This window comes from Lissotriton helveticus, chromosome 7 (assembly GCF_964261635.1).
Source record: "Lissotriton helveticus chromosome 7, aLisHel1.1, whole genome shotgun sequence".
In the NCBI taxonomy this organism is placed as follows: Eukaryota; Metazoa; Chordata; class Amphibia; order Caudata; family Salamandridae; genus Lissotriton; species Lissotriton helveticus.
This window is the reverse complement of record NC_136068.1, coordinates 1,065,369,135-1,065,386,758: the sequence shown is the minus strand read 5'-3', so window position 1 is coordinate 1,065,386,758 and position 17,624 is coordinate 1,065,369,135. Positions and strand designations below refer to the sequence as shown.

The window sequence follows — 17,624 nt, the reverse complement described above, 5'->3', positions numbered from 1 at the left end:
ATGCTGGAATGGAGAAGGAAACAATTAGATGACTGGTCCAGCTCAAGATTTAGGTGGAAAAGTAAACAAGCACCGGCAAAGCCAGCAGGTCTTCTTTTTGGAAGTTGGTGGCAGACATGTTGGCTTTGCCACTGCTCATGGCTGATACTTTATCTCCCAGGACGAACTAGAAGCTTTTTTCACGATGCACAGACTTTGATGGCCAGTAAATGCACTCAAATCGCAACACTATGCATGCATAAAACAGGTAACAGATCTATCACAACCAGGTTATAAAGTTAAGCAAGAAGTGAGGTTTATTCCTTCTGCAAAAAATTTTTAAAATTCGGATGGCAACTGTTCTAATTCTGGGTTAAAGTCCTTCTGTTTTCGTTCTTGAGCTTCTAATTCTTTGATGTAAGCTTTCGAAAAATCCCTGTATAATAAGTTGTTTTTGTGTAGCTGTTCGTATTGTACTTCTGCCATTACTAAGCACTGTAAATTGCAGGTATTACTATTACATGATGTACAGTTCTTAATTTAGCAAAGGACAACATTCATCAGTTATATGCTGTCTGGACCGACGTTTGTGCCTTTGACCCTCTAATTGTCAAAGTGTAGGTACATTTGGCCAGAGCAAACTGGCTTCCGTGAAACTGCTCGCCTACTCCCTGTGTAAACTGCTGGTTAAGCGGCCTCTCAGCCCTCCCTCAAATCTAATGAAGCCTCATTTTACCAACGGCCCCTCATTTGTATACTTTCTCACTTCTAAGTTCCAGGGGGTGCTAAAGACTGCAGTCTGACTGCAGCTTGGCCTCTTGCATATTCTGATTACAGATGATGCCGCATGGGACTGGTGTAAAGGCAGTGCGTCTGTCGTTTGCAGAGAAAGGTCTCTTCAACCCATTTATGTCAGGTGATGGACTCCAGTGCCCCTGAAACCTGTCTCTGACCTGTGGGATGCTACAGGACTCAGCATGATCTGCTTTGTCTATGGTTACATGCCACCCTTGTGAAATAACCAAAGGGCGTCATGTGTAGAACAACGGGTGTATGAAGATGATACATAACAATGCCATCACATTTAGCAGATATGAGATGCGATGAAGTTTGACGTTGTTTACCCGAATTTAGCCATCGATGAATTCCATCAACCTCTGCCTTGATATTCCTAAGCCAAAGTTCTGAACAATCTGACCAAATGTTCTATGGGAATGATTAAAGAAAAATTGCCTAAAATTGGGTTTCAGGTTCATAATGTTGTGACTTTAAAAAAATGTAAAAAAATTGAAAGTAGACCAGGGGCCATATTACACATAGGGCACACTTTTCCTGTTTGTGCCATGGCGCACCTTCAAATTGGTGGGCCACGTGCAAACAGGTAACGTGTGCCGTATTACAGTGAATGCGCTGACCCCAGGACAGCTGTGAACTCTTGCTGTCCTTGGGGCAGCGCAGTCAAGTAAAATACGGTTAACTGCTTCAAAGCCGCTCCGTATTTCACTGTGCAGGCTGCAATCCGCCTGCACTTTAAAGAGGGATTAAAGATCCCTTTACAGGCGGGCGAAGTGAGTGACTGTATCCGCCTGCAAGGGGGATGTCTGGGGGGGGTCCATAGGACCCCATTTACCACCTCAGAAAAGCTGCCATCAGAGGGCACACTGATGGTGTGCCACCTTTTTGTGGCGCACCTTCAGTGCGCTTCCTAACAGCTTCTTTGGCTTTGCGCCTGCGTCCATAATATGGCACGAGCATAAAGGGAAAGAGAATCCCTCATTTGCAAGGGGCCATGCCCCCATGCAAATTAAGGGAAGCCTTCTTGAGATAGTGCTGGCGCATCATGTGTGCCAGCGCTATCTGTATTACAGAAGGGGGCACACAAGCACCTGCACCCTTCTGTAACACCAAAGTGACCCAGGGTTACACAAAGAGGGCGCACAGGCTGGTTGCGCCCTGGGGCATTTTCTGTAATACGGCCCCATGATTTTGCTCTGCCCACAGAGGCTCAAGGAAAAAGAAGTAAGCCAGTAATTTGTGATAGTTCATCTCACATTTCATGATGAAACCTCCACGTAGCAGCAAAGAGCTCCAGTACTTTGAGACCCTCACGGGTGATTTGCCGCGCTCTATAAATGTCTGATTAATTGCTTGACTGTTTTCCTTTGCTGTGTGAGCTGCAATGCAAGAGAGATAGATGTGTTCATATCCCTTTCCCATTCATCTCGGTACTTACTCTCTTCCTCTGTTTCTATTGAGGAAATGCAACAATCTTCAGACTAGTGTATAAACAAAGGGATTCCCACGAATATCACCGCTCATGTGCACACGCCTGCACTTTTTTTGCGATTTTGACGCTACTGCTCTTCCAGATGCTGGTATTAGGCCACCATCCTCATCTGGTACCATTAGGATATCTCTAAACAGAACAGTTTTAACATTTCACACTTTGTCATATGACTTTTATGTGTAAAAAATAGGCAAAGAAAGCTCTAAACCCTCATAGCGCCATGAGTGTAGAGGGCTGGGTAGAAGTCAACACCACTGCTAATTCAGTGCTCCACGTCAATATCGACTTAGACTTTAGTGCTTCTGAAATAGAACCTTTGTGTCCAGAATGCCTTCAAAGAAGTCAAACTCTGTCCTTCAACTCTGAAATTAAAATCCCTCACCCACGTGCTAGTCCCCAAACGAACACTGAGGATTTAGCTGATGTGTTACGGCGTCTCTGTGATGCCATATATACTGCATTGTGAGAATGATGTTCAGAGGTGGTAACTACATCGACTTCCTGAATCTGTAAAACATAAAGGCCATCTTTCTTTTAGGGAACAGGATTCTGGTTTCAAATACAACTCTTTGACATTGGCGTCCTCCCATGGGAAAACTGCTGTAGTACATCTAGTTGTGCTGTAAATGCATATTGGTTGTCAGTTTCGAATTTCTAATAGCCCAGACCTGGTTGCTTTTCTATAAACCTCAAAATTGTCAGTTTCTTGACCAAACAGCGAACACAATCCGTATAAGTGAACTGAAATGGTTTGCTTCCATGGGAACCCACACCAAAGCTTGAAAGGTGGCAAATCACACAGAAATGGTTGAGTTGAGAGTTGAGTTACTGTCGAACACAAAATCATTGTCAATTGTCACTATTGACAATGATTTTGTGTTCGACAGTCTTCACATTCTTGATTTCGAAAACGTGATGCTCAGCTGATTTCCTGATAAAATCTGATAATGGGAAAAAAGTTATCAGAAAATTGGGTTAGGTCTTGGAAGATTCACAACATCATTATTACCAGGACAGAGAACACCTACTGGTTGTGTCTTAAATGTTAAGGCGTCCTTTATGGAACCACTAGGTGGCAGAGCATAACTGATGTAAAGCAGCAAAAAGACCACTGCAGTGTCACTACATATTCAGTGACGGGGAGCAGCGGGAGTCAAAGAATGGCAGATTTCTAATCTAATGAAGCCTCATTTTACCAACGGTCCCTCATTAAATACTTTTTCAATTCTAATTTTCGGGGGGAGCTATAGACTGCTGTCTGACTGCAGCTAGGGATCTTGCATATTCTGATTAAACAATGCTGGATGGGACTCGTGTAAACAGTGACCACTGACGGTACGATAACCAAACTGATAGCGGTAGTAGAAGTGCGCAACGCCCATGGTCAACTAATGACCTGAAGCCACAAACTCACTCGAAATATACAAATGAATGCTGTTCACTACGGCATTTTTTTGTTTTTTGGGGTTTTTTTGGGAGGTGGGGGAAGGAAAGTGAAATAAACTGCCTCTGTGGTTTAGGGATTTGCTTTTGTGAGGGGGACATAGTGAGAGTGCAACTCACAATGTCGAATTCGGCCGTAAACATGGCTTCATTTACACCTGTAAGAAATTCACAGAAGACCTCTTGACAGGTGTGAACGGTTTTACTCATGCAAATTCCTCTGCAGAGAAATTGTTTTGAAAGTTTCTAACTACCCACAAACGTCTGAGTTGGTTGATAATCACTCCACAATCCTGACCATTTACCACCTTTGAATTAATGATCAGAGTTTTATTCCAGCAAAGCACCCTGAACATGCATCGAAAAATCTTCAGGTGGATCCCCACCGAAACCAGAAAGACCGTCACCCAGGCCCTCGTCACCAACCCGACTGGACTACGGAAACGCCCTATACGCCGGAACCACTGCCAAACTTCAGAAACTACTTCAACGCATACAGAACGCCTCCGCACGACTCATCCTCGACATCCCTTGCCACAGCCACATATCCGCCCACCTGAGAAACCTGCACTGGCTCCCCGTCAACAAGAGGATCACGTTCAGGCTCATCACCCACGCACACAAAGCGCTCCACGACATGGGCCGAATACCTCAACAGCCGCCTCTCGTTCTACACCCCCATCTGTCAGCTCCGCTCCGCCAGCCTCGCACTCGCCACCAACCCACGGATTCGCAGAACCACCACCGGAGGAAGATCGTTCTCCTACCTGGCAGCCAAAACATGGAACTCCCTCCCCGCACACCTACGACTGACCCAGGACCATCTCACCTTCAGGAAACTCCTCAAGACCTGGCTATTCGAGCAGTAGCAGCACCCCCCCCCCCCCCCCCAGCGCCTTGAGACCCTCACATGTGAGTAGCGCGCTCTATAAATGGACTGCTTGATTGATTGACTGAGCAAAGGACTAGAGTAATTTCTCTTTTAGTATGGGAAGGGGAGCAAATCATTGCAAAACTCAGATGGGGTATAGGTGAATGGGATTTTTCACAAGACAAATGCCCCCCTTGGAAACAAAAAGAGAAAGAATGTACACTGCATATTGTGTTGCATTTATCGAGGGCTCAATTTGAACATTACGTACGATTCCACACTTCGGAAATGGGGCTCTGGGGACATATCACATGACATTTACAGGGGTACGCCTGGAACCTTTTGCATGGGCAGATTTCCATTTTCCATGTGTAGCACCGGGAACATTTGTACATTTCCAAAAGTAATACTACACCATTTCAAAGGAAAACTACTGTGGTGGCAGATTTACAACTTGCAGTGCAGGTCACTCACACTCACCTCTGTGTCCAGCTGTTACCACCCTGCTTCCAGCAGGGTCCACTTAACCGTTCATAGGTGGGATGGGTCTCTTCTAATATGGTAGGGTGCCGAGTGTGTATTGCTGGTGGCCCTAGAGAGGAGATAAAAAAGGAATTAGTGGGGCAACGACTCAAAGAAAGCGTGCATAAGAGGAGCAGACAGTGCCTAAATGGAATTAAAAATGTGTGCATGCTCTAATCCTTCACAAAACAATCTTTGTTTGGTCGGGACGAGGCCTAGCATATGCAGCCCAAACAACGTTTCTGCATCTGTGCTTGAAATGAGCATATCTCCTGAAATACAAAAAGATAGCTAGCATGTGCGCCAGACAAAAAACAAGGACACTGCATTTAGTAATACTTAGCTTAGGAATTATGAACTAAGTCGCTCTAAAACTCAATTTCAACTCCAAATTATGCCAGTCTCTCATTTGAGATGTTTCTGTTTGATGCCATAAATGATTAAAACACTCTCGCTTTCAACGTTTAAAAATACAGCAACAAATATACATTAGCACATAACACCTTGTACAAGTACAACCCCATATTTAGCCCAGCCGCTGCAGCTTGGTCCATCCATAAAGAATGCAGGAACTACACAGTTCTAGTACCAGGAATGTTTCTAAATGTCTCAGAGAAAAATAAAGTTTATTTGTTCATGTTCCGAGATCCCAGAGTGCTTAGCAGCTGGTACTTGAACATGATTTTGGTAAAAGTTCTCTTTACTCTGTTTTTTCAGGCCTGCTATAGACTGCTCCGACTGACCATTGGATCCAATGGTGTCAGAAGACATCATTATATACCATACACCACAGCGCTAATCCTAGCGCAAGGTTGGATGGCTTTAATGTCAATCTCAGTTGCCTTGCTTCTATTATATCTTTTTCCTCCCTTTTTAGGTCTCGCCTAGGCAGCTGTATGGGTTTCAAGCACCGCCCATCTTTTTCATTGGTACCTTTTACTGTCCTGTGTAAATGCCGGCTTGCATTTGGTGAATATGCTTAGTAGTCCCTCCTTTTGGACTTTGTACCCTCCAATGAGGACTGCCCCCGTTACATGTACTCTTACTCTTCAGGGTATTTAGGATACTCTTTTTTATGTTGGCCTGCCTCTGCTCATGTTAAGCGTTTGTGTTTTGTTTACTTCGTGTGCTGGTTTGATCCTTTTGTGTTCGCTCACTGTTTTGTTGCAAAGTGCATGGGTTTCCCTGGTTCCACGTGACACCCGCTCATGGACGCTGCGCTTTATCTTTTACAGATGCTCGCTCCCCTCTCCGTTATTTACAGGACACAAGCAGTGAAAAGCGCTCCTCCTACCCAGATACATTATGTGCCTTAAGGAGTAGTGACAAACACACTTGTTTTTTTTCATCAAGATCCCTTTGAAATTGCACAAAGGCACCGATAACTGGCAGCATTTTGTTGGCTTTCGCCATCGTTTTACTTAAATGTTTCAGATCGGCATGTCTCAGCATTATTTATTTTGGAAAGCACGGGGTGACATGACAAGACACGAACCCTGTTTCAAAGTCGGCAGCTCTAAATGTTATGCCACTTCCTCGCTCTCCGAAACAATCGCCATTTTTGGGGGATTTGTCTTTGCTTCCCTCACTGTGTTACCCTCCCACCATGCAACCACCCTTAACCCCTTCCTCCCTTTTGTTTCCCTGAGCGCCCCTTGTGAGCACATGGGAAGGGTGTTCTCTTTATTACACAGAAGGGTACTGTTAGGAGGTGGATTCTGGCAATGTGGATAGCGCTTTACTCTAATTCAAGGCCCCAAAGCGGGAGATCGCTGACAACCTGTATTTCTCCATTATGCAAGAAGGTCAGACTTGAAGCATTTACAGGAGTCACCATATTGGCTTACAGCGGCCGGGCGTTTTGAATGTGTGCACTGAATACTGATACCAAGTTCGTGTTTTCAGGTGAGACTCGTTTGTGAGGCAGCAAAGGAGTGAGACGGTACTGCTGTGTACTATTATGTATACTGGGTCACTCAAGAGTTTGCGTAGCGTACGATTATTTGCTTCGTTTTTGTAACACCAACTTTTCTGAATGAGGGCATTTACTCAAAATTAATTATTCAGAATTTTAACACTCCCCTCCCATGGCTCTGTAAAACAAGTAATCCTACTACTTAATCCCCCATCTGTTAGCTTCGATTATGTGTGGCATTTCCCTATTTGTTAGGAGCGGAAGCAGCAGCTACTCTGAATAGCAAACACCTGGTCTCTTTTGCTATGTCCGGCTAAACGCCATGAGAGAGGAAGACCCACACTCAAATTTCCTCAGGGTAATTGCTTTCAGAAGTAATAATGTATTCTTAGTGTGGCCAGACTTCATGCTCTGCGAGCTCTTAAACGTCTTCAACACTTTCAGAGCATTTTGACAGGTGAGCAACTCACAGCCTCAGTGGCTGCTTCGCTGTGCACATTGTTCCTTCTTTATTTATTTATTTTAGAATTTTATATAGCGCAAACTCGACCCGAAGGTATGAGAGCGACTTACATGAGCACCAGTTGCGTTACAGACAGACACATTCATTTTGTTAGGCACAGGTTATTTTATGTTAACAAGTCTTGTAAAGCGCAACAGCCACCCAAAAACGGGCCTCCCGGCACTGATAGAAGGAGCCAACTAAGAAATAGATTCAACTAATAGGTAAGCCATTTTATGAAGAGGTGAGACTTAAGTTGTTTCCTAAAAGTCAACAAATTCTTGTTCAGCCTGAGTCGTACAGGAAGGGAGTTCCACAATTTGGCCACCAGGTAAGCAAATGAGTGGCCTCCTCCTCTTGCTCTCTTGATGCTGGTTGTATGATGTCAATGCTCTGGAGGCTGTGTGTGGAGTGATGAGGTGCTGAAGAATATGTGTACCTGGAGAGTGTTTTAATCTATGTGCCATACATAGGTCTGAAACTATTTTTTTTTCTTGAGTGGCAGCCAATGTAGTTCCGCAAGTGCTGGACATGCAGAGTTTCTTTTCGGCACAGTTAGTAGTGCTCGAGCTGCTGCATTTTGGATAATCTGCATTTTTTTTTTTAATGACGGGCTGCCTAAATATAAAGAGTTAAGCAAAACCAAAGGGGATGATGGACGGAGTGTTAAATATTGCAAGCACCTACCCCCAGTCAACTGATCTGGGTTTAATTCATCATCATCATTTTTTAGCTAATTCCGCCACCCCAGTTCAGACATGGCCATATGCAAATCAGTTGGACCCTGTGCCTCATGGGAACAGTCCAGCCCGAACTGCCAAACCATGTCTTCCATGGAACGGAAACAAGCATCCTGGGACCGGTTTCAGTCTAATCAGCAGTCATCAGCCAGGCTAGCTTGAATCCAGTGGCAAAGTGAGCAAGGGACCCACATCTGGGCATACCCTCCAAACTTAGGGCGAACAAAGCAAAACCAAAGGGGATGATGGACGGAGTGTTGAACATTGCAAGCACTCACCCCCAGTCAACTTATCTGGGTTTAATCCATCATCATTCTTTAGATCTCTACTCCACCACAGTTCAGACATGGCCATATGCAAATCAGTCGGACCCTGAGCCTCATGGGAACAGTCCAGCCCGAACTGCCAAGCCATGTCCCTCCCTGGACCGGAAACAAGAATCCTGGGACCGGTTCTGGCTAAGCGAATAAGAGAGGTATGCTCAGACGCGAGTCCCGTGCTCTTCATGCCACTGGTATGCCCCTTTTTGTAAATTATTTTGTCCACCCTAAGCGTGGAAGGGTATACTCAGATGTGAGTCCCTTGCTCATTGCACCATCAGGATTCAAGCAAGCCGGGCCGAAGACGCCTGAAATGGCAGAAACCGGTCCCCGGAAGCTTGTTTCCTTCCCAGTGTAAGAATTGGCTTTTGTAGTCTGGTCTGCCCTGTTCCCATGATGCACTGGGCCAGGGACAGACTAATTTGCATACAACCAGGTTCTGAAACTGGGATGGTGCAATGAGCTAAAAAACGGTGTTGGATCTAGCCCTGATCTCTTGACTGGGTGAGAGTACTCTGCTTAATTCAGAGACTCTGTCCATCACCACCCCTTTTTGTAAATTACTGGTATCAAGCTATCATGGCTGATGAGGGCTGAAAGCCCGAAACCGGTCCTAGGATGCTTGTTTCCAGTCCAGGGACGACCTGGCTTGGAAGTTCGGGCTGGACTGTTCCCATGGGGCACAGGGTGAAGACTGATTTGCGTATGGCTAGGTTCAAACTGGAATGGCATTGTGAGCAAAAAACTATGGATTTAGGCCCAGAGCTCTGTACTGGGGTGAATGTATGACATTGTTCTGCATTCTGTCCATCAACTGTTGTTTTTGCATAAATATAAAGAGTTGCCATAATCCAAACAAGAGAGAATTAGGCCTTGCACTACCATCCTTCCAAACTACAGAGAAAGCCATTTAAGTGTTTTTCTGAGGGATCTTAATAATCCAAACCATTACCAGACACGTTCTTGTCCTGGGAGGCCATAGCTATATCCTTGTCTAGCATGTCTCCTGGGCTCTTAACCTCAGTTTTAGGGATGGGAGCCGGTCCCAAGCATGGGGGCAAAATAAATTAGTCCCATGGTGAGGAATTCTTGCCGACAAACAGCACCTCAGTTTTGTCACAGTTTAACTTTAATCAACTTGTCGCCATCCAGCTGATCCATACACAGTGAGCTTTATAGAGGTGGCGCTGGTATTCGGTGACAATGCAATGAGTATCTGCACGCCGTTTGAGTAGGATATGGCATTATGGTAGAAAGAGGACGCACATAAATGTTAAAAGCGCAAGGCATAATGACGAGCCAGGTGGCACTCCACACTGCAGCTTGTATGTTTCTGATAAAAAAAGGCTCTTCACTCACTTGAAAGTTCTACTTGCCAGGAATACATTAACTGTTTTAACAACGATTCCCAGTGCTTCCATCCTTTCTCTCATGTCTGTGTGTAAGATGGTTCGAATGCTGCACTCAGATCAAGAATGGGCGCAGCTCAACTCCCATGGTCTAGAGGCAGTTTTAAGTTCTCTGTGGCGGTAGAAGTGCTGTCTCCGTAATCCAGCCTTGTCGAAAACCTGTTTGAGTGTGATGTAGCAGATTAGATTCCAAGACGTTGAGAGAAGACCATTTAAAAATTTCTCTAGGATTTTGCTATCCCTGGAAGCAAGGAGATCGGTCTGTAATTTTCGGTTTTGTCGAGAGCAAGGGACACTTTTTTCACTAAAGGCCGGATAATAGCATGCTTCCATGCCTTAGTAGCACAGCCCGCCATTAAAGAGAAATTGTATATGGCTAATAAAAACAAAGATATAGCTTTTCCTCCTTTCAACAAAATATTAACTGGAGTAGGATCGAGGGGAGAGCCTGATTTTATTGGACTCACTACTCCTAAAATGTCAGATTCAGTTACCCTGGATAAGGATGAGAGTTCAGCTGCGGCTTGCTGCCTATATCGCCGGCTTTTAACATATTTGGGGAGTCTGATGTCTCTCTCAAAGAATCATAGATCTGTCTGACTTTACACAGAAAATAAATCGCAAGCTGTTTACAGCACTCCTTGGAAGGAGGGGCACATATTCATGCAATGTCTGGGTTCAAAAATGTGTTGACAATCAAATATATTTCTTTGGCAGGGTATTTTGCCTGGCTAATCTTGTCAGCAAAGCCGCTCATTTTGGCTCTTTGAATTGCATAATGATATTTTTTTTATTGATATCTTAAACAATTTTGTATTTCCATCATCATCATGGCGCCTACATTTCCTTTCCTGTTTTTACCTTCCTTCTTTAGATCCCTTAATTTGGGCAAGAACAAACTGTCCCTTGTTTTGTTGCAGGAAGATCTAATTGCAGTTATCAGAACCAGATTTTCAAGTATAGAGTCAATCCAATTCCTGAAGATAAGATAGGATGCACCAACTTCTCTATCAAGCCTAGGAGTGGACCTACTCAGCGCTGCTTGCCGGCTTAAAATGTACAATTTCGACCACTGTCTTGAAGGTCTTCCAAAAGCTTTATAAACATTAGGTGATGTCATTTTTAGGATGGTGAAATGTATCAACAGATAATCCGACCATAATATCGGCCAGGGAATGGATGTCTACATAGATGTAAGATTTGAAAATAAAGCATATAAAATACGTAAGACTTAAGAACCAGGACACCTTTTGTTAGCTGCACACTGTAAAAATGCAAGATGTATGTATTTAGTGGTGAGGGTTTCTTTATGCTGCACAGCCTCGGCTTTAAGTTGTGCATGGGTACAAGAAATCTAGGGATATTGTGCAGTCAGATGGTTGAGGGTTAATTATGTTCTCATTGGGCTTTACAAAACAAACAAGCTCAGCAAACCATTCTAGTTTTTTTTTCTCCGTGATTTATAGCCGAACTCGACTTGCAGAATTTGGAGTGCCTTACATGAGCACCAGCTACATAACACAAGGTCAGGTCACATATTTTGGCATAGAAAGATTAACTGATTTGCCCAAAATCACAAGCTCCCTAGTTAGAAAGTCGGTAGCTCAGCAAGTAGCGCCACATTTCCTCTCAGTAGCAGATATGGGGTGGCCTCGGAATTTAACTTGTGCGGCAAGGATTTATGTTTTCCCGGCGTCAGCAATTGACCATAAATCGTGTAATTCTGTCTGTGTTACGAATCGTAAACTTATGTGATCTAAAACATACCAATACTGTGTCTAGTGCGGTTTCCTACCCACGCCTCGCCATATCCTGGTCGCGGCAGTACTTTACGTAAAAATTGGAATTGGCAAGGTTTCCGAGGAACAAGTTGGTGGTTATAAGCTGCCAGATTCACCTAGAGGAGTTGACTGCCTGGGGATGTCGGCTGGTACCATGAGACCACTGACCCATGCAGCGTTACTTCAGACAATAGGGTGGGGTGCAGCATGGCATTACCGGGTTTGTGTCTCAGATGGCCCTCTCTGCTCAATGGGACAAGAGCAAAATTAAACGAGCCTCTGACGAATCTTACTGAAGCGCTTTGCTTAGCTCACAGAAACCTAATTTTACCCTTTTCCTAAAAGTGCGGACTTGAAAACTCGCAGCTGGTAACGCTGCTTAGTAGGTTAATCCACATACTGCAAAGACTTGTGTGTATAACGTTGGTATTCAGTTTGCAGGAAGATGAACCATTGAATGTGAAATAATTCCAGCTATCTAGCATCTCGAGAAATATCAGGATGCTCTGTTCGCATCATGTGCATCAAGAAGCAATTGAATTATCTTTTTATCACCTGTTCACAGATGTAGTTTATCTCAGCGTTACATCCTTTATTCTCCTAAGAGTAGGTTTATCATAACACCATAGGTCAACTGGTATCATCTATACCTTCAGGTAACAAATCGGCGAATTCTGGGAGATGGGGTATTCATTTAGCTGAATTCAATTACTTGGACCAGCATGCCTGAAAAATGTATCTGTAAAATGAAAAGTCCCTTATTTCTGGCAACTTGTTTTATTAGGTGTGTGATTGGTTGGTTTGCTAGTTGTGTGGCTGAAGGTTTTCATATGTGTGTGTTTGATTGTTTTAGGGAATGTATTGCATTAATCGATTCCCCGTGGTGTGCAATTGGTTTCCTACAGGCACCACCTCAGCATCAGCGCAGCACCGCCTCAGCATCAGTGCAGCACCACCTCAGCATCTGCGCAGCACCATCTTAGCAACAGCACAGCACCACCTCCTCATCAGTGCACCACTTCTCCTATTATAAGTATAGACCTGCAAGGTCCAAAATGCAAAGCGCAGTTGGGTAAAGCATCAGAACACACAAATCCACTACACACAACATATATCTCATAATAACATGCAAAACAATTCTACTACACATATTTACACTCCAAACTACATTGGGGACTTAGGGGTGGCATTAATGGACTGCACTCTGGCAGGTCAGGGTAGAAACCCACTATGCTCCATATTCCCAAATTATAGTCTTAAATCTCGCCAATATGCACTAGAAGATAAGTCTTTGGTTTCAAAATTTCAAGACAATTTGAAGGGAATAAGCACCCTCGTTTATGTGTTTGTCACTAACAATATCCTGAATGCCCTAGACATTTTTTTAATCCCCGATCGCCCCAAGAGTGATTAATTTCCTCTTTGCACTAAGACAGCACTAGTAGGCGAAAAGCTCAGATGGCAGTGTGTTTCTCACTTGGAGACAAACATTGACAGTTGATCAAGAGTGTGAAATGGGGTCTAGTTTGCCAAAAGAAAGAAAGTGTCTTATTGGAAACTAGCAAAGTGTTTTACGCCTCAAGAAGCAAACTGGCAAATATTTATTGGACAAGTGGTACACATTTAATGGCGAAAATCGCCAGGCACTCGCTAACACTCCATGGTTACATCAGCAGTCTATACAGACACCACCAAAAATGGTGTAACAATTTTACACCCTGAAATCACAAAAAGCAGACAGAATTTAAGAAAACTTGAAAAATCATATTAAAAAAATCAAGCAAAGAAGAAACAAAGATAAAGCTACGGGCTTTAAACAAACAACACAAATGTTTAGTTTGGGCTGCAAAACATGAGCAAGTGGACAAAGAGTGGGTATACATATATTCCCTACTGCGCAAACAGAACCAAGCAGACCTATGTCGATACATCAGAGACAAAGCATGTCCAGGATTGGCCTACATCAATATAATTGATGAATAACAGTGGAGACTACTAAAAAAACTATATTTAGCTACAAAGGCATGCTATGAAGACTCGGGTCTGCCAGGCTCCCCTATGGAAACTAGGAGCAACGAGGAGCAATTAATTGCAGATGGAGTATATAAAATCTTAAGAAAAATCTAACCTTCTGGTGCCACCTGTCCCAATGGCATTCCAACACGGGTCTTCAGAGTCAGCAATACTCCTATTCTTGCATCAATCATGCCTAGTCTATCAGTTGGGACCAGAGAGATGGAGGGGCTCGATTCTGCATCCTATATTCAAGAATGGATATTAGGAGGATCCAGAAAATTAATGCCTCATTGCCCTCCTGGATACAGAAGCAAAGGAATATGCCTCCGTTCTCCTGAAAGAACTGGAGCATTGGGTGCAGGTAAATGAGAATACTGCTTTATCAAACTAGGTTTTGAGCAAACTTGTCAACCCTAGATACCATAGTGAAACTCTCCTACCTAATCCACCAGGCCACCATTCAGCGACGGATGCCCCTCTTGGAGAGTTTTTTGTCCAACTATTCCGCCGCACTCGACTTTGTTGAGCGGACATCTTGTGGAACAAACTAAGCGGGTAGGGGCATTTCAAATACTATTTTGCAAGCAATTATATCATTATACATCTCCACCTGGGTTAGAGTTAAGCTATAGCGGACCCTTCTAACAGGAACAATCAATACAAATAATGTCTTAAAACAGGGGTGCGCACTTGTGTTCCTGATATTCAACCTTTACACTGCTGACATGGGTTCTGCTCTGAGACATGCTAACCTTATCAATCAATCAATCAGGGGTTTATAAAGGGTACTACTCACCTGTGAGGGTCTCAAGGCGCTAGTGGGTGGGGGGGTGAAGCTTCAGATCAGTCGAAAAATTGCTATCTAAAATTGTTAGCTGCAGACTTTGCGCCTACAAGTACGAGTCCTGTGATCACCTACGTTGCTGCTGCCTGCACTGTTGCAAGCACAACGTACTCTGTTAAAACCACTGTTCCATGTGCACGGAATTCGTACCTGTAATGAGGCAAAGAACTTGGTGTTCTCCATCACTGAGTCCAATGAGTTGGTCACATTTGGTAAATACATCAGCCTCATACAAACACATTTAAAAGAATTGTACAAGGCTTAACAGGCTGATGCCAGAGAATGGACAATTTTGAAACTAGTTCGGCTATCTGGCCATTTGGCGAGGTTTGTGATTGCACATACACAGCAAGGGTATTATGTCTTTCTCGGAGGGGGGGGCGAGGGCAGTTAATGCGCCTAATTCCTAGGAACAGAACCGAATTAGTGCTCAACAAATTATGACGACATCTGCTGCGAGGCCGATATGTCCCGGAAGGGCCGTGATTGAATGCTGAAGTAGCACATTACATCCATCTTTGATCTCTGGAGCAATACGAACTCTGTTAGGTACTTCATATGCACTTTATCCACAGACATGTGCAGTTTGTCAGTCACTAGCACTCTGCTCCATTAAGGACAAGACTGTCGTAATAATTAAGCACTTTATATTACTTTAAGATGGAAACATGTTGCTGCTATCATTTTACCAGAATATATGATTGCTTTCATCACTGTACCAAGCACTACTGCGGATCTTGCAGTATTTTAATGTATAGCCTTTTTATGATCATGTAAAAGCTTTTAATTAATCATACAGTAAATGTATTGACCGACAACAGAGCTCCCAATGTCTACTTCTTCTATACTTTGAAAGTGGAGATATGTATTGACGTGGCATGTCTGGTTCGTCCTGTGTGTAAGGAAAGGTGACGGTGTAGTAATGTGCCTGTGTAAACATGGGCATGATATAGAATGGAGAGTGTGGATAATGATGCATGGAATGGTGGTGTCTGTGTGATGTGTGGAAGTGTGGAAGTGGATTACAGTTGGAGGGAGAATGGAGCCTTAACAGATCTATCAGGCTGTGGCTGTAAAATAAGGCCCTAACATGAAATAAAGTAACAACTCCTACCTGAATGATTCCAGGTTCTTAGGTGAAGACACTGCCCTAAATCTACAAAGTACTCTTTAAAAAGTGATACCACAGAGATGGGTTTGGAGAAAGAAGAATCCCAACATCTCATGGTACAGATCTGGAAAGCTACAATAAGGTATAGTTCAGAATTTAGACTCGAAAGCCATCAGGCAGAGGAGAAGAGTAGGGACAGCAGGAACAGTTATGTAGAGGGAAGAAACTGCTGCATCGAGAAAAAGAGCAAGTGAAAGGCAGCCACTGAACAGAGAGGGAGATGGGTAGTATAGAGAGTACTACTGTGAAAGGAGGAAGTATGAAAAATAGAATTAGAAAGGACTTTCTCAGAACTGAGAAGGTACTGCTAAGGAGAAAAGGGGGCAGATTGGGATAAGATACTGAAAGCATACAAGCATTTCACATTTTTCATCTGTGGCACAGGAATTTTGGTAACATATTGCTAACACAAAGCATTATATTTACTGGCACAGTATTGATGGCATTTCCTGTGGCTAAAGATTTATAATGAGTGTGTTTGCTTCCTCTGAGACGGTTGTGTAGTTCCTAGGACCTGCACGTTTTGGATGACCTAAACTGAGGGCTTGGTGTGCAGACAGACTCTGGACACCCCCCCAGGATGAGTCAGCCATTAGACCAGCTAGCTCTATGGTGCCACTACCACCGCCCTGTATTCTATAGCGGTGGATGTAGTTTCTGGCAACCACTGAACATGACAACCCCGAATCTAAGGTATCGTGGAAACAATACGGTATCTTTTGCTCAGTCACTTGTGCTTGCTTTTCTCAGAGTACATAGACTGACTATTGGAGCAGTTTCAATAATTATTTATTGGTTAAGCGTCAGTCTAGTATGAAACATATTCGCTGCGATAATCAAGACAGGAGCAGACAAATGTAATTGCTAGTACCAATATTGTAAAAAGTAGATACATTTCTACCATAGTGCTAAGATGAATAAAAGCATATTACAGAAAACAATAGCATTGGCGTACTCCTACGATGCGTAGCCTACCTAACCATGCCTACCCTAGAGGTGTAGGTGAAGCATGTATGTGTAAGTGCTTATGATATGTCCTAATGGACCCAAGAATTCCCCGGGGAAGTGCTAACCCCTCACCTGATGGTTCTGAATGTAGGCCCCCATCTCTGAGTCGAGGAAGGCACCCGCAAGGGATGTCAGATCTCTGCTTGTCGAAGGATCATCTAGCAGAGCTTCGTCTCAGCTTGGAAGGAAATTGTCGTCTGCATGTCTAAGGGGGAGTGAGGGTCTTTTATACTAAAGTGGTCACTATAGGGTTTTTCTAGAGCAGGGGTCTCCAACCAGTAGCTCGGGAGCTACTGGTAGCTCACCAGCACCCTCAAAGTAGCTCTCAGAGGTGAAGCAAACCAAGCCAATCTGGGAGATTCTCTTTATATTGTAAAAGGCAAAACTGCTCATTCCACTACCCTTAAGAGTTACAGACAGCCAAACCAATCGCACGGCCATTTGATAACACTCAAACACACACTTTGGTGGCCTATCAATCAATCAATCAGGGATTTATAGAGCGCACTACTCACCTGTGAGGGTGTCAAGGCGCTGGAGGAGTTTGTGTGGGGGGATTTGGGCACCTCAGGTCATTCGAAAAGCCAGATCTTGAGGCTCTTCCTGAATGCTTTCAGTGTGGTGCTTCATCTGATGCCGAGGGGTAGCTTGATCCAGGTCTTGGCCATGATGTAGGAGAAGGGTATGCCTCCTGTACTGGTTCTGTGGATGCAGGGGATCTTGGCCAAGACCTGGTCAGCGGAGCGGAGGTTTCTTTTGGGGGTGTAGAAGGACATTAATTTGTTGAGGTATTGGGGTCCGGTGTTGTGGAGACCT

The 17,624-nt window shown here is 44.0% G+C and overlaps 1 protein-coding gene across 3 annotated transcripts in view; it reads right to left on the bottom strand.

The window, feature by feature from the left end:
- The window catches only part of ENGASE (endo-beta-N-acetylglucosaminidase), a 225,859-nt gene that overhangs the window by 46,713 nt on the left and 161,522 nt on the right, over nt 1–17,624 (bottom strand). For all 3 annotated transcript variants that reach the window (XM_078653981.1, XM_078653980.1, XM_078653982.1), the window contains exon 12: nt 5,061–5,172. In XM_078653981.1, the coding sequence (XP_078510107.1) occupies nt 5,061–5,172 (112 nt within the window). The remainder of the gene's footprint in view (nt 1–5,060; nt 5,173–17,624) is intronic.